Source organism: Chiloscyllium plagiosum, chromosome 20, assembly GCF_004010195.1.
Source record: "Chiloscyllium plagiosum isolate BGI_BamShark_2017 chromosome 20, ASM401019v2, whole genome shotgun sequence".
Classification (NCBI taxonomy): Eukaryota; Metazoa; Chordata; class Chondrichthyes; order Orectolobiformes; family Hemiscylliidae; genus Chiloscyllium; species Chiloscyllium plagiosum.
This window is the reverse complement of record NC_057729.1, coordinates 13,164,662-13,190,507: the sequence shown is the minus strand read 5'-3', so window position 1 is coordinate 13,190,507 and position 25,846 is coordinate 13,164,662. Positions and strand designations below refer to the sequence as shown.

The window sequence follows — 25,846 nt, the reverse complement described above, 5'->3', positions numbered from 1 at the left end:
AATTATTCACTTAAAAATTGCAAGTAGGCTGCTGATTTTGGCAATCCGTCCCTAACATATTAGTGAGGTGAGTTTGGGTAATAAGGTGGATTGGTGATGTGGTAGTTAGCTTATACACCACTCCCCTCCCTGCTGCAAAAACACCCTCTGCCTAAACTAGTAAAATCCAGCACATATAGAACATAGAACAGTGCAGCACGGGAACAGGTCCTTCGGCCCACCACATCTATGATGCTATTCTAAACTAATCCCGTCTACCCGCACATAGTTCATAACCTTCTATTCTCTGCCGGTTCATGTGTCTGTCTAAATGCCTCTTAAACCTTGCTTTCATATCTGCTTCTATGACCTCCCCCAGTCACACAGTTCCAAGAAGGATTGGTAATCAAAGAATGGGGATTTAAACTAATTGGAAAATGAAACAGAAGCAACATGAGGCAACAATATTTTATGCGTAATGCATTCCCTGAAAGATTGATGAAGCATATTCAATCGTAACTTCCATAAGAGAATTGATGAATAGTTGAAGGTGACGATGGGGAAAAGCTGGGGATGTGGCTATCTGGAAGCCTTTGCAAAGAGTTGGCATTGGTATTATGGGACATATAATCTCCTTTCCTGCTGTACTTTTGTATATAAATATGATGTGGTCCTTTAGAATTATAAAAAGGATGATTGTGCTGAAATGAATTCCAAATCAATTCAGGTTTATCAAGTTTACTTCTTTAGACCATGTCACTCATTGAAGGAAGCAAAGTGTATGACTTGAAAAGGATGGCATATTTGCCAATAAATCCACTCCATACGTAAGAAGCTGAAATTTGAATGTAACACAGAAAATTTTAAATCAAATCAAAATTAGTTTTCCTTGAGTACACAACCCTGACCTACAATAGGTACAAGCTGTTAGTACCTGTGCCCACACCTCTTCCCTTACCTCTATCCAAGGCCCTAAAGGAGCCTTCCACATTCATCAAAGTTTTACCTGCACATCCACTAATATCATTTATTGTATCCGTTGCTCCCGATGCAGTCTCCTCTACATTGGGGAGACTGGGCACCTCCTAGCACAGCGCTTTAGGGAACATCTCCGAGATACCCGCACCAATCAACCAAACCATCCCGTGGCCCAACATTTCAACTCCCCCTCCCACTCTGCCGAGGACATGGAGGTCCTGGGCCTCCTTCACCGCCGCTCCCTCACCACCAGACGCCTGGAGGAAGAACGCCTCATCTTCCGCCTCGGAACACTTCAACCCCAGGGCATCAATGTGGACTTCAACAGCTTCCTCATTTCCCCTTCCCCCACCTCATCCTAGTTTCAAACTTCCAGCTCCCACTGTCCCCTTGACTTGTCCGGACTTGTCCAACCTGCCTAGCTCCTTTTCCACCTATCCACTCCACCCTCTCCTCCCTGACCTATCATCTTCATCTCCTCCCCCACTCACCTATTGTACTCTATGCTACTTTCTCCCCACGCCCACCCTCCTCTAGCTTATCTCTCCATGCTTCAGGTTCTCTGCCTTTATTCCTGATGAAGGGCTTTTGCCCGAAACGTCGATTTTGCTGCTCGTCGGATGCTGCCTGAATTGCTGTGCTCTTCCAGCACCACTAATCCACAAGCTGTTAGTAGTTTAAACTCAAACCAAAACAACTCCAATGCAAAACACCTTCCACTGTTGAATCATAACAGTGGTTTACTGCAAAGGTCTTTCTGTATTTAAACAGTTTTGAGGTTAAATACTGGACTCGCTTTGGATGCTACAATGCATATCTGTCTTCTAACTTCAATGTCCATGTTAATTTTTTATGATTATTATATTAATAGAATGCTTCCTAGCATATTTATTAGTTTAAGTTCTGAGGACTCCAGTAATATTTATAGGTTTTTCATTTTACTTTTCTTCTTCCAAATGCAAATATTTAAACTCACCTCTTGACCCGGACTACACATGTGTACTCCGCCACACTGAATTTAGGAGGAAGTGAGGTCTGCAGATGCTGGAGATCAGAGTCGAGACTGTGGTGCTGGAAAAGCATAACAGGTCAGGCAACATCCGAGGAGCAGGAGAATCGACGTTTCAGGCATAAGTCTTTGTGGTACATTTCTCGCAGTTCACAAGTCTTTGTTTTAAATTACAGCTCTGCTAATGATGGCAGATATCAATATAAAAGCCTGTTTAAAACGAGATAACTTTTATCCCAAATGATTATCAATGCAAACAAAGATGCATGTTTGAACAGTGAAACACAATTCTCCATTCCAGTAATTATTCAAACAAATGAAAAAAAAGGACTAACTTGAAGCAATTCCATCGCGATTGTAAAATGGATTCCTGTGTAAGGTAACGGAAAATTAAATCAATGAACAGAAAGCAGACATAAGATAGAAACAACTATAAAATAAACGTCATATTTTATAGGAAGTTTATTTTTCTTTGTGGAAGGTAAACGTGCTGGTCGCATACAGGATGTTATGTTAACACAATACCAGTGACCAAACCTACATCTACAACATTCTCCAAGGCCAGAAGTTTCAGGGTCTTGGAAAGAAACAAATGATACAATAAGAACACATTCTTCCGGTTCAAAAGGTTAACACGTTTTAATGGTCAACTTCCTTCAAGATTTCCCACAAAATTGCAGATCTCGAGATGATAAAGCACATGCAGAAACTGCCAGGTTTGCAGAGGATCTCAAACAGGCTTAGAGGAGGTGAATTGCTTGTTTCTGAGTTGGAACCATCCGTTGATGTAATGACTTCAGCATCAGTTACAATTTCCTAGGCTTTCAAAGGACCGCCTTCAGTACATTTCCAGTTCAACAACACACGAACGTGGAGCTAAGTTACATGTTCTGAAGTGTTGGGGTCAAAATTCAGGCACCATTCTGTGTCCTTTCAGTGGTGTGATGTTGGTTGAAGGCATACCGTGACAACAAAGCAAAGTGAGAAAGCAAATTTTTCTCCCAGCCAAAAGAACCTTACTGCACAAGACCTTTTTTTTCCCTCCCTGATGGTCAATAGTCACCACTCTCATATGATTGTACATCATAAAATCCTGAAGAGTTTCCCATATCACGGTTGTTGATTTTTCTTCCATTTATTTTCACTTACAAAATACACTTTTAAATTCCCAATCGGCGGGGACAAAAAAAAAGCAAAATGAAATTTTCTTTAGATTTTCTTTAGCTTTTAGTGTGCCACGTCATGTTCAATGCACTTGATCCATTCACGCACAGTTCCAGCAACTTCAGGAAGTGCCGTCCCTATATCACCCAGGACAGTGGAAATCTCGGTCTCAGTTGAGAAACGAGGCTGATTTTAATTCCTCGGGCCTGGTGTGTCCCGGCTGTTCTCACATGAGTATTTTTATTTGTATTTTAAGCAGCTGCCCTGCCTTCCCTGCGCTGTGTGTGTGTAAACATTGTGATCGTCAATGTTTTTGCATGGCACCGAACTTCTCTCGTTTTTCCTAAACCCTAATTTGCAGGTCTTTGGGCTTCAATGCATGATTTGTGTGTGTTAACACGAAGTGCCTTTTGTGTTTTTCTTTCTTTGTCTTGTAGTTGTTTATTCTCCAAATTCATGTGTTGGTTGGGACTTTGAAGCATGTGTTTGTGTGTATGGGATGGTTGGCTGTCAATCAGGTCAGCTCGTGGCCAATGAGGCATCTCTCTGCCGATTTTTTTGTGTGTGTTGTGTGTCTGGGGGAAGGAGGGCTTTAGTGTGAAACTGACAACAGCTGAATCACGCGGAGAGAGGAGACAGCCAGACAAGAGGAATAGTGTGGGCTCCGGGGTTAGTAAGTAGCAGCTGTAACACTGCAACACAGTAACAGAGAGGGAGATCCTTCTGCTCAGGACTCTTCTGTGTGTGTGTGGCTCGACAGGGACAGAAGGAGGAGAGGAGGTTTAAAGAGGAACCAAACACACCCACCCCGACACTTCAACGATGCTCTCGCCTTTTCTCCTCCAGCAGCCCGGGCAGAGCCGTGCCTTGCTGCTGCTGCTGCTTCCTCAGTGCCCGGGGAGAGGAGCCCGCTGCGCCGCCAGAACTGGGGCGGCGATCGGGAAAGGATTCCGGAGCCGGGCGGCCACTACCACCAGCAGCAGCGGGGCACGGAGTCACTGCAGCGGGGGAGTGAGTTGTGCAGCCGCCCGGGGATGGCCAGAGCCCCGCTTCGGTGTACTGAGAGGGCTACGCACGGTGAGTATTGCTGCGGTAAGATTTGCAAACTGAATCCCACCCCCTTTCCTTTCCTTTCCCTTCCCTTCCCCAGTCCGTCTGCTGGCAACATCGGGAACAGGGAACCCCTGTCTGCCTAACACGTGAACATCATCTGTTCAGCCACGGTGCAAAAAAAAGTTGTTTGTATTTTTAATTATTTATTATGTAACAGCGGCGCCTAAGCAAAAAAAAGTCAGATGTGTCGGCGGCTCCTAACACTTTCTCCAGCTACAGTTGTTGCTTTTTTTCACTCCCCTAATAACCTGTGAAATTAACAACTGCATCATAAAACAAACATTGCCTTAAGTCAGCTGTGCCATTTTTCACTGGAGGAGAGTTGTCAGATACAGTACGCTTGCTGGGCGAAGGTCAACAGCGAGACAAGCCCCTGAGTCAGAGAGCTTAGGCTATTTTTTGTTTTGGACGATAAGAGATAAGTCTGGGGACAGCTCGCTGCTCCGCAACTTGCAAATTAAGATAACCCCCAGGGGAAGCGGATGAATGCCTGCGAGGCCGGGATAAATTTAAGGTGCGGTTGAAATTGTTGCATTTCTTTGCTTAACTGTTCACATGTAAATACTACCAGTGCAAACAGGTCCCAAACCGTTTTTGTTTGCAACTTATTGGATAGCAGTTTAATTATTTCCTGAAGACAGGGCATGTTTACAGATTTGGTATTTTGGATTTTACATGACAGCGTCTTCTGAAATCACCATTTGGTTTGGACTGACCTCAACGTCTGTAACTGTGCACCTGTTCATTAAAAATAAGATACATTTGCATTAATTCCTTGCAGCGGCAAAGTGAGGGTTATTTGTTTGCAACTTCCATTATATGAAACTTTGCTAACAACGGACAGCATTTGTGTTAAGCAGGAACATGGTGTCTTGGAATACAGCTTGTTTCAAATTTTGAATGCCTCAGAGGTTTATAAACGACACAGTAGGAAAGGAGTATATGAACTGAACAAAGTGGTAATAAGCTGGATCACTGAAGGATGGCAGCTGCTACATGTAAGCAGAGCAAGTGAGGACAGACTGTTGAAAATGACTGAGGCTAAAACTGAAAATTCTGGTTGGACTTTACTATGGGGATTGAGAGCTCCTACATATTTTTTTTATGGAAACAGTATGGTTCACATTTGACAGAAGGGTTTAGTGTTTTGATTTATTTGGTGATCTGATGGCTAAGTAAAAAAAATCATAAATAAAGCTGGCTTGAGAAATGAAGAGTTATCTCTAGTTGTGGTTTTGAGCATGAATCACACAAAATATTTACTATTTGCAGGACTTCCAGTGAAATTCCAATGAAGCCCATTCACCTATTTGATAGGAATTATTTAAAATGTGCTCTTCAATGTAATCATGGCTGATCTTAGGCTTCAAATCCTTTTTCTACCTGCATATTATACTCTTTTAACTCTGAGAGTCCTTTAAACCTTCAGTATTATCAATGAAGCACCATGGAGTCATCTGTTTCAAAGTTCAAGAATCTTTAAAGAAATGTCTCCTAATCTCAGTTCTAAATGCTCAGTCTGTTATCCTGGTACTGATCCCACGATCGAGATGCCCAGTCAGGGAAAACAAACCTCTCCCTGTCCATCTGTAAAACATCTTAAGAATCTTCTGTGTTTCACTATGGCATCATAATCCAGAAACATTATTCATGCAAGTTCCTGGCAGTATTTTAAAGATTAATGAAGTTATTTTAATGAATTAGTCCTAAAACAGACTCTGTGTTTCCAGTTGGTGTGTGTGTGTAGTCTCAATTTTTCCTGGTTTTGTAGTTGGCAGTGGTGTAATAGGTCTGAGACAATTCAGAATGAAGCATTCAATCAATTACAGCTTTCAGTGGAATATAAAATAACTTTGCAATTAGTAATCAGTAAAGAAGTATTTTAAGGGTATTCAATAAATGTATATTTATCATGTAATATACTTTAAATCGCAAACAACAATGACTCAGCATTAAAACCGAATGAGACAGAATTCAAATTATTTTTGTGAGAATCACAATAAGTTGCTTGTCACATCTTGTTTTGAGTAGGTGGTGTGAAATTAAAATATGCATTGTGGAAGATGACGTTGTGGGTTACCAAATGCTGCTATTGTCACAAAAAGCATGCTGAGCTAGCACTGTGAAACCTTCATCTTAGCCAGGACTTATACAATTAATGGTAGGGTTCTGGGGAGTGTTGTAGAACAGAGAGACCTCAGGGTTTAGGTATATAATTCTTTGAAATTGCATCCCAGGTAGACCGGGTGGTTAAGAAGGCATTTGGCAAGTTTGCCTTCATTGCTGAGACGCTTTGAGTACAGGACATCATATTGAAGTTGTACAGCACATTGGTGAGGCCTATTCTGGTGTACTGTATGCAGTTCTGGGTGCCCTGTTGCAGGAAGGATATTATTAAACTTGAGAAGGTTCAGAAAAAAAATTACCAGTAGGTTGTTGAGAATGTAGAGTTTGATGTATAAAAATAGACTGGAAAACCTGAAACTTTTTTTCACTGAGCATAGGAGATCGAGGCGTGATCTTACTGAGGTTTATAACATCATGAGGAGCATAGATAAGTTGAACGACAATGGTCTTTTTCCTAGGGTAGGGGAGTTCAAAACAATGGGGGATATTTTTAAGGTGAGAGGAGAAAACTTTAAACAAGATATGAGGGGGAATTTCTTTTAGACAGAATGGTTTGTGTGTGGAATGAGCGAAGGATCTTTGATGAGTTTCTGCACTGCATCTTGAAGGCAGTACATACTGCTGCTACTGAGCGTCAGGAGTGTCAAGAGTGGATGTTTGTAGATGTGGTGCCAATCAAGTAGACTGCTTTGACCTGGATGGTGTAAAGCTTTTCAAGTGTTCGTTGATGATTTCACAATGTTCAGCACAATTTGTGATTCCATGTAACGATTCACAAATGCAACATGATCTGGACAATAGCCAAACACTGTCTGGCAAGTAACATTTGTGCCATGTAATTGACAGGCAATGACCATTTCCAGTAAGAAAAAATCTAAGAACCATTCCTTGATGTTCAATGGTGTTACTGAATCCACTATTATGAACACCTTTGGTGTTACCATTGACCAGATTCTCAACTGGACACACCACATAATCACAATGGCTACAAGATCAGGTCAGAGACTAGGAATACTGAGGTGAGTAACTCACCTCCTGACTTCCCAAAGCCTATCCACCATTTACAAGGTGCAAGTCAGGAGCGTGATGGAACACTCCCCACTTTTCTGGCTGTGTGCAGCTCCAACAACACTTGAAAAGCTTTACATCATCCAGGACAAAGCAGTCTGCTTGATTGGTACCACATCTACAAACATCCACTCCTGACACTCAGTAGCAGCAGTATGTACCGCCTTCAAGATGCAGTGCAGAAACTCATCAAAGGTCCTTAGACAGCACTTTTGAAAATCCAGTGACCACCTGCAGAAGATATTGAATCAGTGAACTCCATACAAATGCTTTAGAATTGAAAACAACCAGACATTATGATTGCATAATTAGCTAATAATATAAACATACAATTACTGTAATTAATTTGAAATGGTGACATTGTATGAGACAAATAGGTTAGTAATGATTTACAGCAAATTGGATCTGAAATCCTTGTTGAAATGAAGTCAGCTGAATGGATAGATTTAATAATGAGCTCAGTGAACATATTCATAAAGTCATGCATGTTGACTTGACCAGTATCTTCAGAGATTATTCCAGTAGCTGAATTTAATTGCTAATCTTCCTTTTCATAAAGTGGACAAAGCAATGATCCCTTTATTTTGAATATGTCCAATGGAGCTTGTATGTGGTAAGCTGCATGACAGGTTTTACAGTGTATGTCATGATGTTATGAAAGGGCAAAACTATGCCCCAGGCAGAAAATAACTTAATGAGTCTTTGTTTGTTATTTAAAATTTCTGAAGAGTGTATACTTTGATTCATATGCTCACTTGTCACATTCACACTTTTGTAGTGTTATCTTAGTGAACTCAATAACAACCAAGGGCTCAGTAATACCATGTGAAAGTCATGGCCTGTGAAAAAGATCGTCCTTGTTGCATGAAAATTATGGCTGAGGTAGTGTTTAAACAAAAATTTATTAGTCAGCTGTGACGTGCTTTAATTTGGCTACTGACGGTTGGTCTATAAAGAAGGGCAATGTGTTCCAGGTCTACCTTCTGTAGCTTTGGTTGAAGTAGGTTCAGCAAATCTGAGAGAGTGTTGTTAAGGCTAAGAACATCACGAGTACCTCAGTGTGTTGAAGCTTCCATCATCTATTGTGTTAAAAATCACACAACACCAGGTTATGGTCCAACAGGTTTATATGGGAGCACTAGCTTTCGGAGTACTGCTCCTTCATCAGATGGTGCACCTGACACAACTACCAGATGAAGGAGCAGCACTCCAAAAGCTAGTGCTCCCATATAAACCTATTGGACCATAACCTGATGTTGTGTGATTTTCAACTTTGTACATTCCAATCCAGCACCAGCACCTCCATATCATTCTCTATTGCAGCCTTCATTGATGTTGCATTGGGATTGCCACCATTACTTTCAATGTCAATAGGCCGTTGAGCACAAGAAAGCAACCAGGATCCGAGCTCCAGATTTGCCGTAGATCGTGTTTCTCCCATCTCATCCACTACAAATTATGTAGAAGAATGTTGGATCAGGACAAGTTTGTGCTTGATTGAAATAGCTTTGTGACCCAAGCACATTAAGAAATGCTGTGGAAGATGAGTAACTTTTTCAGGATAGCACCACGTGCTGATGAAGCAATACCCTTGCATGTGCCATTGTTCTCAGAAGATAATTCAAAAGCAGAATCATGCTGGTACATTTACAACTATTGAACCATAATGAACAGGATCAATCTATAACATTTGTGTGGTTTATTTTAACTTTGCTAATCAGCTAACTCTGTCAGGATTCTACATAATCAAGTTCATTGAGTTTTTGTCTCTGTCTGAATTAAAAGGCAAAGTATGAATTATTTTGCTTGAGAACCAAATGCCCTTCCACTGTGGAATTGAACAAAAAGATGTGCAGCATAGTTAGATATTTATTTGCAACAGCACCAAACTTATTGGATCCTTACTGCATTGCTGTCATTAAGTGAAAGAGTATGGTATTTTATGAATGCAAGTATTGGCACCTATGTAGCCTTTTTTTAATGTTGTTGTGTTTGGAAAACTAGGAGTAAGTTGCTAGTTTGAGAGAAATTGTTTTGCTAATGTGTATGTGTTTCTGCTGGAACTTTTTAGATGTTAAGAGTTAAGCTGTGGAGTAAAAGATGTAACTACAGCACTCAAAAACATGCACAATAATTTTGTAGGTAAGTTTAATCACTTTGTGAATTTTAAAAATTCTTATGAAGATATATGTTTAGTCTCTGGTGTCCACTGCTGCCAAACCCCTCGGACCTCCAAATTAAAGTATTTGGACTGTTTGTCTTAGTTTGCTTGCTTTTGACTGCTTCAATACCTTTTCAAATTCTGCTGTGCACCCAGCCACTGAGGTACAATAAGGTCATTCATATGACTTCACTTCGCAGTGTTCACTCCTGGGGCCACACTACCTCAAAATTGGTGAATGTTCCTTGTATGCCTGCCTAGGATTGAAATCTGATGGCAAATGTTGCATTTATTTTAATCCCCCATGGCCTGCCAAGTAATTATTCCCCTGATCACTAAAACAGATTATCTGGTTAATATCATCTTACCTTTTTCTGAACGTTTGCTGAATAGAACTATGGCAGCCAATTTGCATGTTACAAGAATGACTCTAAAGCAGTTTGGAGTGAAAAGCATTATCTAAATGCACGTTTTTGTTTTATTAATCTACATTCCTATTTCTCCACTAAATGTAGAGAATGCTGTATCATTACTCTTCCATCTTATTTGAGGAGATCTGGAATCATGTGAAGTAACCGTACTTAGTAATAGGATCTAGGACATCAGTTCAAAAAAAAATTATTGAAGTACTATGGAACTTTTCAGCTGCAACTTAGAAACAGCCCTTGTGTTTCTGAGTCAGGAGTTCGTAGATTCAAGAGGCTTAAGCACATGTCCAAGCCTAATGCTCCAGCTGTTTTCTGTCAGAGATGGTGTACTTCTGAGAAACCATGAAACTGAGGCTCTGTTTGTCTTAAACAAAAAAAAACCCAGAAATTGCTACAGAAACTCAGCAGTTCTGGTAGCATCTGTGCTGAGAGAAAGAGAGTTAATGTTTGACTCAGGGTATCAAAGGGAGAAGATTTAGGGAAGTAAACATGGGGTTAAAGGACTGGTGTGGGGAAGAGGGGTTCCATTTCATGGGGCACCGACATCGGTATTGGGATAGAAGGGAAATGTAGCTTTGGAAATGGTTCCAGCTGAATCAGTCTGAACCACAAAGACCAGGATCCTTGTGAAAAGGTGGAGTGTGGTGGTCACCAGCACTTTAAATTAGTTGGGGATGGTGGGGGGAGTGGGAAGTGGGTGCAGAGGCCTGATGGGGTGCTATTAAAGTTTGCAGAACCAATAGTAGGACAGACAGTATGGAAAGGGTCAAGAATCTAACTTCAGGCAGAGCACATAAGGGAACAACTATGAGAAGGGGAATGGTCAACGAAGGACTGATGATACTGTATTCAATTCTGGTCTCCCTGCTATAGGAAATATGTTGTGAAACGTGAAAGTGTTCAGAAAACATTTACAAGGATGGAGGATTTGAGCTATAGGGAGATGCTCAATAGAATGGGATTATTTTTCCTGGAGCGTTGGAGGCTGAGGGTTGATCTTAGAGGTTTATAAAATCATGAGGGCATGGAGATAAATAGACAAGGTCTTTTCCCTGAGTGGGGGAGTCCCAAAACTGGAGGGCATAGGTTTAAGATGAGAGGGGAAAGATTTAAAAGGGACCTAAGGGGCAACCTTTTCACGCAGAGGGTGGTACGTGTATGGAATGAGCTGCTAGAGGAAGTGTTGGGGGCTGATACAATTACAGCATTTAAAAGGTATGTATAGGAAGGGTTCAGAGGATATGGGGCAAATGCTGGTAAATGGGACTAGACCAGTTTATGATATCTGGTCGGCATGAATGAGTTGGTCCAAGGGGTCTGTTTCCATGCTATACATTTCTATGACCCTATGTTGTATTTAAATGCATGTAGCATTTGAATCGAGGTAAATGAACTTCTACATAGATTAAAATTGGCAAGTTGTGGGCATCACAGAGATGTGGCTGCAAGTGGATCAGAGCTGGCAACTAAATATCCAAGGATATGCACGCTATCAAAAAGATAGACAGACGGTTTGTTAGTAAGAAATGAAATGAAATCAACAGTAAGAAGTGATGTATGGTCAGAACATATAGAATCTGTGTGGGTAGGGCTGAGGAACCACAGAATAGAACAGACTCTAATTGGAGTTATGTTCAAGCCCCCCCCCCCCCCCCACAATGTGCCAATGGACTAGGAAAATCCGATCGCTAGCAGATTCCATGAAAAGGAATATGTAGGTTGTCGGGTTTTTTTGATCAGTTTGTGCTAGAGCCAACTAGGGAACAGGAAATTCTGGATTTAGTGATGTGTAGTGGAGTCATAGAGTACAGAAACCAGACCATTTAGTCCAATCAGTCCATGCCAAATGTAATCCTAAGCTATCTAGTCCCACCTGCCTGCTCTTGGCCTATATCACTCCAAATCTTTCCTATTCATGTACTTAACCAAATGCCTTTTAAATGTTGTACCCACATCCACTCCTTGCTCCATGTTATGACGCGGGGTAAACCCTCCTGCTCAACCTAAACCAGCAACACAGAAAAGATTTATCCCATGCAGTAATCTGTGAAAATTTGAGAGGCCGAGAACTACATAAAGTAAAAATTAACAACTTTATTTTTTAAAGTCTAGCAGGATAATTAATTGACAACTATTTCCAACTCCTTTCTCTAACCAATCATTTACTTTCCCTTCTATAATACTAGTCCGATAAAACCCCTAATTAAGATTTACCAAAAATTCAAATTTGAAAACAGGCAGCTGTTGTATCTTCTGGAGAATTTCTTCTTCTTAGGATTTCTCTTTCACAGGTCGTTGATAGATAAATGTACCTTTAAGAGAGCTGTGTTTTGGGCAGTCTGTACGTGCTGGTGGCTTGGCAGTTCTCCCCCAACTGTTCACGTATTCCCGGTCTTACACCCCCAAAGCATCAGATTGTGTCATTGGCTTTTAATGTTGTCAATATACTAAATTCAAACTTGATTGGAGTTTGGTATTTTTGGGGGTAAAATTTAAACTGATTGGCCTAATTCGAATTTGTTTTTGTCTCCAGGCAACCAGCTACACTAGCTGGTGGACCAAAAGGTTGCATTGTATCTTGTTCAGAATACTTTGTGCTGTTAGGTAGTTCTGGTAGCTTTTAATTTTCTTAAAAGTACAATACACTTCTACACCTTCTAATATCAGGAAGTTCATTCCATATGCGAACCATCCTCTATGTAAAAAAAAAAAAATTACTGCTCATGAATGACGAGAACTTGATTAGGGAGCTTAAGGTGAAGGAACCCCTAGGGAGCAATGACTGTAACATGATAGAAATCATCCTGCAGTTTGAGAAGGAGGAGTTAGAATCAGATGTAATCATATTACAATTGATGAGAAGTAGCTGAGGGAAGAGCTGGCCAGAGTTGACAGAAATCGGGAACAGCATAAAAACAAAAGATAAAAGCATACAATGTGGTAAAAAGGATTGGGAAGCAAGTGGATTGAGAAGCCTTAAAAAAAAAACCCAACAGAGGGCAACTAAAAAAAGCAAGAAGGAGAGAAAAAAATTAAATATGAGAGTAAGCTAGTTAGTAATATAAAAAAGATCACAAAGGTTTTTTTTTAGATAGGCATGAATGGACTTTGGACTGCTGTAAAGTGAGGCTGCAAACATAATAATGGAAACAAAGAAATGGTGGAGGAATGGAATAGGTACTTTTGCACCAGTTTTCATAGTGAAAGATACCAAAACTTCAAGAGAATAAGGAGGCAGAGATGTGTGTAGTAGCCATCATTAATACAAAGGTGTTGAGAAGCTGAAAGGTTTGAAGGTGGATAAATCAGCTTGATCAGATGGACTACAGTGCAGAATTCTGAAGGAGATAGCTGAGGAGATTGTGGAGGCATTGAAGTGATCCTTCAGGTATCAGTGGAATCAGGGAGGCTCCCAGAAATCCTGTTGAAAAATGGGTAATGTAACACTGTTTAAGAAAGAAGGGAGTCAGAAGATGGGAATTTATAGGCTGGTTAGCCTGACCTTGGTTGTTGCTGATACTTAAGAGTCCATTGTTAAGGATGACCATTGCAGAGTACTTGGAAGTGCACAGTAAAATAGCGCTACGTCAAGGTGGACCATGCTTGACAAATCTGTTAGAATTCTTTTGGGAGATAACAAACAAGTTAGCCAAAGAAGAGCCAGTGGATCTGATCAATTTGGATTTCCAGAAGGCCTTTGACAAGTTGCAGCACAGGAGGCAGCTAAATAAGACAAGAGCCCAAGGTACAGGCATGGATAGAGGATTTGCTGACTGAGAAGGCAGAGAGTAAAGATAAAGTGGTCTTTTTCAGGATAGCAGCCAGTGACTACTGGAGTTCACTTGTGTCTATGTTGGGACCACAACTATCCACGTGATACATTAAAGATCTGGATGAAGCAACTGAGGGCACTGTTGCTAAATTTGTGGATGACACAAAGATAGGTGGAGTGACAGGTAGTGTTGAGGATGCAGAAGGACTTGGCAGGCTAGAACTGTAGGCAGAAAAATGGCAGATGGAACACAAGGTGCGAGGTTATGCACTTTGATAGGAAGAATAGAGGCATAGACTGTTTTCTAAATGGGGAAAGGCTTCAGAATTCTGAAGAGATTTGGAAGTCCTAGTTCAAGATTCTCATAAGATTAACATGCAGGTTCATTTCCTAGTCGGGAAGGCAAACATAATATTAGTTCTCATTTCAAGAGGGTTAGAATACAAAGCAGGGTGCCGAGGCTGTGTGAGGGTCTGGTCAAATTGCATTTGGAATATTATGAGCAGTACTGGGACCCATATCCAAGGAAGGAAGTGCTAACTTTGGAGGGGGTCCAGAAGAGATTCACAAGAATGATTCTAGGGATTAAGGGCTTGTCACTTGAGCAGTTGAAGACTCTGGGTCTGTACTTGATGGAGTTTAGAAGGATGATGGGGGATCTGACTGACAGTTACAGAATATTGAGAAGCTTGGATAGAATGGAAGTGGAGAAGCAGTTTTCACTGGTAGGAGAGACCAAGAGCCGAGGGCACAGCCTCATAGTAAAGGGATGACTCTTTGGAACTGAGATAGGAATTTCTTCAGTCGGAGGGTGGTGAATCTGTGGAACTCCTTGCTGCTGAAGACTATGGAGGCCAAGTCATTGAGTGTCTTTAAGACAGAGGCTCTTAATTAGTAAGGGTATCAAAGTTGACTGGGAAGAAGCAGAAGAATGGGATTGAATGGTGGAGTAGACCCGTTGGGCCAAATGGCCTAATCCCGCTCCTATATCTCTTGCCTTATGGACCCTTCTTCGGAATCATGATCACTTACCGCACTGCTATTTGTGGGAGTTCACTGTATACAAATGCTTTACTTACATATGTCTGTCTTTTTGGGTTGTGATAAAGCATTCAATATACGATTGAAAGAGGATTGGGGAGGTTTTCATAAGGTGTTGATCAGAACCTTTCCCTCAACCAAATATATCACAAAAACACATTTGATTACTTACCACTAAAATGAAAATAAAATACCTGTGGCTGCTGGAGATTTGAAATACTATACATGGAAAGTGCTGGGAAAAATCTGCTGATTTGGCAGCATGTGTGGAGTGAGAAATAGAATTAAAGTTTTGCGTTAACTATGACTCTTCATAGAGTCATAAAGATGTACAGCATGGAAACAGACTCTTCGGTCCAAATCGTCCATGTCAACCAGATATCCCAACCTAATCCAATCCCATTTGCTAGCACTTGGCTCATATCCCTCCAAACCCTTCCTATTCATAAACCCATCTGGATGCCTTTTTAAATGTTGCAATTGTACTAGCCTGCACCACTTCCTCTGGCAGCTCATTCCAGACACGCACCACCCTCTGCGTGAAAAAGTTGCCCCTTAGGTCCCTTTTTATATCTTTCCCCTTTCACCGTCAATCTATGCCCTCTAGTTCTGGAATCCCCCATCCCAGGGAAAAGATTTTGTCTATTTGCCCTATCCATGTCCCTCATGATTTCATAAACCTCAATAAGGTCACCCCTCGGCCTCTGACGTTCCAGGGAAAACAGCCCCAGCCTATTCAGCCTCTCCCTAATAGCTCAAATCCTCCAACCTTGGCAACATCCTTGTAAATCTTTTCTGAACCCTCAAGTTTCAGAACGTCCTCCTGATAGGAAGGAGAACAGAATTGCATGCAATATTCCAAGAGTGGCCTCGCCAATGTCCTCCGAACCATGATCACTTACCCCATTAGTGTTTGTGGGAGCTTGCTGCTTGACATCTATTTATTTCTGTAATTTATAACAGGGGTGCTCAGAAGAGAAATGTAGTGCATTGACTGTGAAGCATGTTGCGATATCCCAAGGTTGTGCGCTGTTTGGACAAAAGTATTTTTTGATTGGAAAGAGAAGTTTGCAGTCTTCATAAAATTGCTTCAAAAACTTATTGTTGCATAACAGAACAGTGGTAGTTCTAGAGTCATAGAGCGCGGTAACAGATCCTTCAGTCCAACATGTCCATGCTGACCAGATATCCTAAACTGATCAAGTCCCATTTGTCAATATCTAGTCCATTAACCCTCTAAACCCTTCTTTCTCATGTACCCATCCAGATACCTTTTATATGACATGTTTGTACCCGCATTCACCACTTCCTCTGGCAGCTTGTTCCAAATGTGCACCACCATCTGTGTGAAAAAAGTTGGCTCTCAGGTTCCTCTTAAATATACATTGGCAATGTAAAGTCAGATCTGTGTCAGACAGAGGCTGGGCTGCGATGAGCAGTGGGACCAGGTGCATGAACATCTTGAATGCTTGTCCACAAAAAAAGTTTAAAGGTGTGAGTTGGTGGGATTGACTTTGTATGCCGAGATGTTTGTAGTTCCAAAGCTCGAGTTGTAGATACAGGTGTTAAATGAACCGACCATAACTATGATCTATGCAGAAAGGAAGATGATTGTTTGTTTGTGTTTTACTTTCTTACAGATCTGGTTACATTTATCTTGTAGATGAGACAGTGACCTGAGCTTTCCCTGTCAGCTCCCACTGTGTTATTCCAAAGAGGAGTTGGGAGTTCTCCCTGCTGACCTGGCCAAAATTTATTCATCCACGAACCAACGTCACTTAAAAACAGATTATCTTGCAGTTAACTAATTGTTGTCTGTGGGATCATCCTATGCAGTAGTTGTGCCGCAAAATTCTTGACTGAACACTGTGGAGCTGTTAATGTAACCATCAGGCTACACAACAGCCAATCATATAATAGGATTTTCACAGACATGCTCCTTCTATCACAAATAAAATCTGCAAAAAATGACAAAAGGAAAATTCTCTAATTTTTTTTCACATGGAGAAAGTTTGTGATTGGGGCATAAATATATATATATTATAGAATGTACGAATTAAAATATCCTGAGCAATGGACATACCAGTTGCTTTAGGAATCTAACATATTTTTGCACTAACTCTGTCTATTAGATGTTGTTAATTACAGCATTATCAAAAGGTTAGTTTGAAAGAGTAAGCTGTAGCTTTTTATGGACTTTTTAATTGTAATGTTGAAGTAGGGAAGTTGCATTCTCGGAGATTCCAATGAGAACTGCAGTGCAGCCTGTGGTGGAGCACTGTATGATGTACTGAAACTTCAGGATTTCGGTGTGTGCCAGACATTCTAAAGCTGCAGTCAATTTCAGAGGGTAATGACAAATGCTGACAGCTGACTATTATGTAAAGGTTTATACCAATACTTGCTGACTTAGGAAATTGGCCCTTCTGTAAAAGTTTTTTTTTAAAAGTGTCTCTGCATGTGGGTCTGTGTGTGAATATATATATTTATCTGTATTGAGGGAATCACAGAATTGTTACATTATAGAAGGAGACCATTCAGCCCGATGTGTTTGTACCAGCTCTAAGTGAAAAATTCATTTGGTGAATTATATGATTATTTATATAAGCCACATCTTTTGAATTTGAGGTGAAGTGAGGGATTCAACATCCGGCACCTTCACTGGCTTGTCCAGATTACCAGAGTAATGTTTGTGTAGATCAATAGTTTCTGTCATTTTGTGGATGGTATAATTACCAAAATGGAAATACTACCCTGTTGGTTAGCACTGTTGCCTCTCAGCGCCAGGGACCTGGGTTCGATTCCAAACCCGGGCAACTGTCTGTGTGGAGTTTGCACATACTCCCCGTGTCTGCACGGGTTTCCTCTGGGCACTACAGTTTCCTCCCACAATCCAAAGATGTGCAGTTTAGGTGAATTGGCCATGCTAAATTGCCCTTGGTGTTCAGGGACGTATAGGGTGCATTAGTCAGGGGTAAATGGTAGAGTAATAAGATAGGGGAATGGGTCTGGGTGAGTTACTCTTCAGAGAGTCGGTGTGAATGTGTTGGGCCTTATGGCCATTTCCACACTGTAGGGATTCTGTGATTGTATGAAAATGAAGGTGAAACCTCAACAGTGTGCTCTGTGGTCAGCTACTGAGTTGAGTAGAAGCTATGATTGAGCTGCTTTATGTAGTACATCTACTTCTTTTATTAAATACTGTTCAACTAACCAGTCCTGCTGGGTGGCTACAAGATGTTCTTTCATGTGTATATCTGACAATTTGATAGCAGATCCTTCACACAAGGCTGTATAGATACAGTAGTATTATTATTTATTGGTCTAGATGAACAGTGATGATAATATGTCCAGCAACTGTGTGGTAACTGAAAGGAGATGTTCTCGCTATTAACCTTAAACAGTACACAGCAGCCACTATCCGTGTGCAGTGCTACAATCATAAATGCTATGTGTAGATGAAGTTACACCAGAAAAATGCTAGGCAACAGGAAATATAGTATCTAATGAGCAAAAACAGTGTGAAGTAGAAAATAAAAGAGAGAGAACTTTAAATGTCGTACTAACAATCAGTGCTTTCCAGATTAATTTAACTTTACCCATCAAAAATCTGAACTTGTCACTGAGACCAGGAAGGTGCAAGTTCATGGATGTACTTCCAATCAAGACTTTCAAAGATTTTTGTGTTGCAAATGCTGAAGTTAAGTTTGTGGCAGTAATTGGAAACTGACATGTTTGGGCTGTCTGTGGAAATGAAAACATAAGAATATGAAGCAGGATTAGGCAATTCAGCCCCACGGGTTTGCTCAACCTTTTATGGCCTCTCATTCTAGATTAGTTCACTGGGGCAAAAATAGGCTTTCTGTCTAATCTATCAATCCCCTTTAGCATCTTTTATGCTTCAATTAGATTCCCTCTCTTTCTTCCAACCTGTCGTGAGTATAGGCTTAAATTGCACAAACTCTGCTCAGAGAGAAGATATATGCGACATTCAATTGTTTTGATGACAGATCAAATCAGACCATCATAGATTTAAAATAAAAATGCTCTAGCTCCAGGAATGTGTATTACTTCAGATTAAAGATCTGATTAAGGTCAGAACGGCATAATTTAGCATTGATTTATATTTAAATCTCTCCGTTATTAATCTTGATGATCTTGTCATTAAAATCTCTTACTTTTAAAAAAATCCCTAATTTTCTAAACTGACCTGTTACATTAGGTACTGATAACTCCCAAGGCATGAAAAATGAATATTCATTTGTATTTCTTATATCTTCTATTTGTCAAATTGAACTTTTCTGTTTTTAGAATCCTAGAATCCCTACAGTGCACACAGACCATTCAGCCCTCGAGTCTGCACTAACCCTCTGTACAGCATCCCACCCAGATCCACATCCCCACCCAATTCCTGTAGCCTTGCAGTTACCAAGGTTAATTCACCTAACTTGTGCATCCCTGGACACAATGGGGCAATTTAGCATGGCAAATCCATTTAACCTGCACCCATTTCGACCTTAGGAGGAAACTGGTGTTCCCAGAGAAAACCCACACAGATACAGGGAGAATGTGCAAACTCCACACAAGTTCATTACCCAAGGCTGGAATCAAACTTTGGGTTTCTGGTGCTGTGATTCTCCTAGAAAGGGCTGGAGAGGGTTTCAGTTGAGGAAGTTGGTTGCATTTACGTTCGTAAAACAAAATGAATTATGAAGACATGATTTATAAGCCCCTTTTTTTAAGCTCATTTTTATGCCAGTGGACAAGAAACTAGCTGGATGACTGACACAAATTGGTCTCCAATCAGCTAAATTGTAATATTTATTAAATTGTAAACATTTCACTGAAAAGTTGAAAATCAAACTAAACTTGTATGGCCCAACTAAGTGATAGCCCTGAATGAGATTATATCGGTGGTAATTGAGGAAACCAGAACCCGTCTATTTATCCTGGAAAGTACCAAGGAATCTTTTACACCACTTGAGTAGACAGACCGGTTTATCAACTCATCTGGCTCACTCATCCAGTTTTTGATTTATCAACTGTACTCAAAATTGTACTCCAGTGTCAAGCCCATTTATTTGCCAATGGGGAACTTGCTCTCATGAGATAGAGGTTATAAGTGTGAGAAAGTGTGCAGTACCTCTGTTTACCTTTATTAAAAGACCATTGAAAATAATATTTCCTCAAAGATCTGTTCCCAAACATTTACTAGTCTCAATGACTCTGCTAATGTTTGCAACGCCTGCATCGCCTTTTGTTACATAATACTTTCAAAAAAGAGAAATCTTTTCCATTTAAGAAATGCATTCTATCTTAATAAGTATGATACACACTTGCATAGCTGAAAGCTTATTGGAATAGCATTGATAGATGGTACAAAATAAACATTTTGATACAAAATAAACATTAAATGTTTCCTCCTTTTAATAAAAATTGTTTTATGAGTGAAATTGTACTGTGTTGCATGAACTGTTTCTGCATGAAGAAACAATTATCTCCATTATCTAGTCTTGACACCAATGTCATTAAGGGATTAGTACAAGGGAATGCAGTGGTCAATTTGTGAGTCACTCTAGAGACTTTTAGAGGCTGATAATTGAATAAGGTTGAATGTAGTGGCATCGTGATGCCCAGAGATTTAGCGATTCCATGTACAGTGACAGGTACTTCTTTGAGGATTGATTTATCTGTACGATGTGTCAATAGATTTTTTTTAAATGCTGTAACAAGCCTGAGTAAGTCTAGTACAACTTACTTCAGTGTCATTATTACCATTCGTGAAGGTAAAACTTCACTAGTTTCAAATACCCACTGACTTAATTTCTAACACCAAAACATTGCTAACTAAATGGTAATCATATGGCCAAGCTAATGAATATTTTTCAATATTTTTGTGATGCTTTGTCTGCTGTTACACCAATGTGGAGTATGCTGTTCCTTTAACTATATCTGCCTGAATAGTGACAAGAGTGCTGTCAAACTTTCAGACAAATCTTTTTGGTTAGAAAATATCTTATAACAAAAAAAAATCTGTTAACAGTCTGCCTCCAATTAAATATGCGTCATCTGTTCCATGAGGTAATTTGGCCATATGGAACAGATGAAACCTATCCGATCAGAGTAAACTTGGTGTTTGTGTTATTGTTAGGTCTGTCAGAAACTGTTCCTGAAGGACTAGCTGTTAATGCTGGTGGGGAGGGAGAGAAACACAAGCGACAAAGATAAATCTGAGAATTGGAAATTTCCATGATGGGAATAGGCTGAGTATTGTTTACCTTTTGAAAGAGGAGCCTCAACGTTTTCCAGATTATGAAGGCAGCTGGTGAATTGTGAAGGGTTAAATACTGAGACGTGGACTGATAATCATTAATTTGATTAGAGACGGGATCACGAGGTACATTTTTACCTTTAAAGACAATACAGTTGTGGGGTTTGTTATACAGGAAGGCCATTACAACTGACACATACATTGTCTGTGTTTCTGAAGAGGAGTACGAAGGGCAGGCAAGTAGAACTAATCCATCAAAAAGGATATGCTTCATTTTTCAAAAGATTGCTCTCCTTTAGATTTTGATTGAGAAGGTGACTGTTTGAATACTGAGTTGATTTAGAATTTGCAGTGGTGCCTTATCCATAATGAAGAATAGCGTGAACTGCAAAGAGAGCAATCAATATTTGTATCAGAGCCCAAGTGACCTAGCAGGTCTAGGTTTGGCATTCCTTTCACATTGAAACGTTTAATTGTATCATTGTTGCTGATAGATTTGTTGGAGGTAGTTGTCTTTAGTGCCTGCCTAATATAAGTGGAGGCAGGTCAATGTTAGGGAAGCAGATGCTGGCTTGCTGTTTGGAATGTGTGACAGATATGTGTATGTGGGCAGAGGAAATTTGTGGTGGGTGTGTGTGTTTTGGGGGTGGGGAAATGTGTGGCAAGCATAATTTGTGCGTAGGGAGAGAAAGTTGAGTCAACAGATTAGCTAATCGACCAAATGTTGTCACATCTGATCAGTCACCAGGAGTAGAGGCGGTGAGAGTTTATGCTGTCATTTGAGGACATGAGCTAAAGTTAGAGACTTACTTAAAGCTCTGTAGAAACGATACTGCTTCAGCAATGTAGTTCCAACTGAACCTCTGTGGTAATAAGGTAGCGTGGCTGCATTCTACCTAGGGCTTTGTTGTGGTTTTCTGTTGTGGTTATTGCATCATTGCTCAAATTGTCTGGCTCCCTTCGAAATGCTACGATAAAGACACTGGTGAAACATGATTTTGCTGTCAATGCAGATTAGCGTCAGTTCTAAGTGCTTATGTTCTATATCTCCTGGCAACATAGTCGCATTCCATCAGTTGGAAAGGCAAATGCTGTATGAAGCGAGAATATTTCCTGAGTAATAATATTGCTGAAACGCCAGTGCGTAATAACCTGTTTTTATTCACTTGAGATGTTTTATTTAGTAATAGTAAATAATTGCTTGCACAAATATAATTAATTTAACTGTAAAAAACATTGTGATTTTCTGTTGTCTAAATCCCTTTGGGAAGGGGAAAACAAACCTGAATGTGCACTGGGAAAACTGAAATAGTTTTCTTTTAAAAAGTACTTTAAGTGATAAAATTAATTGAAAGAAGCAGCCATCTATCGACCTCACAATTAATTTGAAAGTACAAAGTGCCTGGAGACACTGAACTATGTGAATCAAAGCTAGTAATGTATCAAATATTCATAGATCAAAGTTTTATGCTACGGGGGAAGTTTGGTGTTCAACAATACTTCAGTCACATTGAACTGAATTAGCACTTTGGAATGATATAGACTGGAGGCTCAGTGTCTGATTAAAGCACAGGGGAAGGGCAGTCCTGTCCAACCTAGAGCTTTGTAAGATGCTACTTGAGAAACTATTTGCCTAGAAGCCATAGATTGGAAGTGAAGTGTTTGCTGCAAACGAGCAGTGGAGAGGAATGCATTGATATTATTCTTGTGTGTGGTCTGTGATATTCTGAAAGCATTTGGTCTGTTGAATGGTTGCTGTGGGAGTGATACACACTCCACGTGTTCTCCACACTGGTAACATGTCGCAACACACTATATTTAAAACATTGAAAGAGAGCAATTTTAAAAAAAAGACCTGAAGTATTAACTATCTAAATTATTTACTTAAGAGCATTGTATTACATTGCCCCAACTTGAGATTATCCAGTATTTAACTATAAAGTCTTAATTTTGTGCATGAATAACTTTATTTAATTCATATAGTCAGTTTTATAATTTAACTTCAACCTTGCCATTTAATTGTTGATCTCTTTGTTATAATTCTGGATATCTCCAAATCTGACCTTTGTGTCTGTCTGATATTCATCCTCTATCCCTGACAGCTGGGCTTCAACTTATAGATGTCACTGTCTGGAAATCCCTTCTCTTTTTTTTTTAGATGCCCCTTAAAAGCCTTGGACCCAAGTTTTTCGTTCACCTGTCTCAGTGGTTAGCAGTGCTGCCTCACAGTGCCAGGGACCTAGGTTTCATTCCAGCCTTAGAGGACTGCCTGGGGAATTTCCAGGTTCTCCCCATATCTGCATGGGTTTCCTGTGGGTGCTCCGGTTTCTTCACATGGCCTAAAGATGCGTGAGTTCGGTCCCATTGGCCATGGTAAATCCAGGTTATAGAGATGGGGTTGGATCTGGGTGGGATGCTCTTCAGAGGGTTGATGCAGACTCGATGGACCAAATGGTGTCTCAGTGCTCTGGAAGGATTCAATGATTCTAATACTTCCAGCGTCACTTGGTGACAAGTGTTGCTTGACAATGGTCGTTTGAAGGATCCTGATGTACTTCATTAAATGTGCTCTCCAAGTAAGTATTATTTTATTGCCTATTTCCCCTTCCCAGTTAGTTTACCCTGGGATTGTTTCTCTTCTTTTGTCGAGTTCTTCTCTTGATGTTAGGCCTTATTAGGTTATATCGGTATTTCCTAACCATGTAGCATACAAAAGGAGGCCTTTCGTCCCATTGTGCCAGGACAGATTCTACCCCTGAGCCCCAAGTTGGACATACTTGATTGAGCTTGTTTACAAAACTATTGGTGGAGTGCAGCAGTTCAAGAAGGCAGCTCATCACCACCACCTTAAGGCAACTAGAGACTGGCAGTAAATGCTAACAAGCCAGTGATGCTCACACCCCACAAATGAATATTAAAAAAATTAAGCTGTCCCCCGCAAATCATTCTGATGTAGGTAGCCAGTGTACCCTTCACCTTTACAAACAGAGTGGAACTTCACTGGCATCATAGAGGAGTTTTATTGATTCCAAGTTTAAAGTCTGCTGTCACAAAAAAAATCACATTTCTATGATTATATTTATCCTCTGATTATTGTACTGTAGAAATTTTACATTTTAGAATTCCAATCTGCCACCTCCTTTAATTTTTTTTTTCCCTTTGACACAGTAACTTTTCCTTATTAGAAAAATGTTTGGTGATTCACAACATCAGTTGCAACTTTTTAGGTAGTGTAATTTCAAGGCTGTGAGAACAGATAAGAGAGTTTCGTTATTTCCAGTGGGATTGCACAACAGGATAAGAAAGCGAGCAGCTCGTAATGTTATCTTTTAATGGAAAACCTTGACTTTTAAGTTACTTCCACATTTTTTACACTGGAGCTTCAACACCACCCTGGTAGGTTTTAATGGTTTGGGGGAATGACAGGCACGCCCACCCGACTCATGGTAATGAAAACGCTAATATGTGCATTCCAGATGACTCTCTTTATTTTCCCAAAGATAAATGAAGCAGATGTGCAAAGTTGATAAGAAGCAACCAAATTTTCTATTTCATTTCAAATGTGTTCACACAATTGCTTTTTTATAAATGATACCATCCAGAAGGAGGCCTTCATCCCTGTGCTGGCTCTTGAGAGATTTATTTAATTAGTTTCACTGCCTCAGTCTGTGCCCATAACCCTCCATTATTTTTCCCCTTTTTAAGTATGCATCCAATTTTCTCTTTGAAGGTGCTAATAAATCTGTTTCCGTCGCTCTTTCACCAGTGCATTTCAGACCATAACTCATTGTAAAGCCCTCTAATTTTGCTAATTGTCACAATTGTTGTGCCCTCTTGCTATTGAGATCCTGCCAATGAAAATAGTTCCTCTTTCGTTGTTCAACCAAAATGCTTCACACTTTTAAGTACTCTACTCTATTAAATCCCCTCCTCGGCCTTCTCAGCTCTACAAATTGTAGTTAGTCACTGAGATATGGCAGTTAATGCTTCCAGGTATTTATTTCACTTAATTATCTAAATGCAGAGAAACTTCAAAATGCAGAGGAATCTTGGCGTCCTCATACATACATCACAGAAAACTATGTAGGTGCAATTGGTAATAAGGAGGGCAACTGGAATTTTGTTTTTTGCTAAGGGAATGGAGTATAAAAGTGGGAAAGTGTTCTTGCAATTGTGCAAGACGTTGAGACTGTGTGTCTGAAGTACTGCGTACAGGTTTTGGTCACATAACTTAAGGAAGAATGTAATTGCATTGGAGGCACATCACTGCATTATCCAGAGCTCAAAGGGCAGTCCTACAAAGAGAAATTGAGCAGTTTAGGCCTATACTCAGAAGGATGACAGTAGGTCTAATTGAGATATATAAGATATTAAGGGGATCAACAATATAGATATGGAGTGGATGTTTCTGTTTGAGCAGCAATCAAGAACCAAAAGTCATAATTTTGGGCTAAGAGGTGACATATAAAAGAGAGATTACATAGAGCATAGAACAGTGCCAGAGACCTGGATTCAATTCCCGTCTCAGGCGACTGACTGTGTGGAGTTTGCACATTCTCCCCGTGTCTGCGTGGGTTTCCTCCGGGTGCTCCGGTTTCCTCCCACCATCCAAAGATGTGCAGGGTCAGGTGAAATGGCCATACTAAATTGCCTGTAGTGTTAGGTAAGGAGTAAATGTAGGGGTATGGGTGGGTTTCGCTTCAGCGGGTCGGTGTGGACTTGTTGGGCCGAAGGG

At 40.3% G+C, this 25,846-nt stretch overlaps 1 protein-coding gene across 1 annotated transcript in view; it reads left to right on the top strand.

Annotated features, from left to right (window-relative positions):
• Positions 1-3,610: 3,610 nt before the first annotated feature.
• The window catches only part of fam210b (family with sequence similarity 210 member B), a 56,007-nt gene continuing 33,771 nt past the window's right edge, over positions 3,611-25,846 (top strand). The window contains exon 1 of the mRNA XM_043710206.1: positions 3,611-4,207. Coding sequence (XP_043566141.1) covers positions 3,953-4,207 — 255 coding nt within the window. The 5' untranslated portion in view covers positions 3,611-3,952. The remainder of the gene's footprint in view (positions 4,208-25,846) is intronic.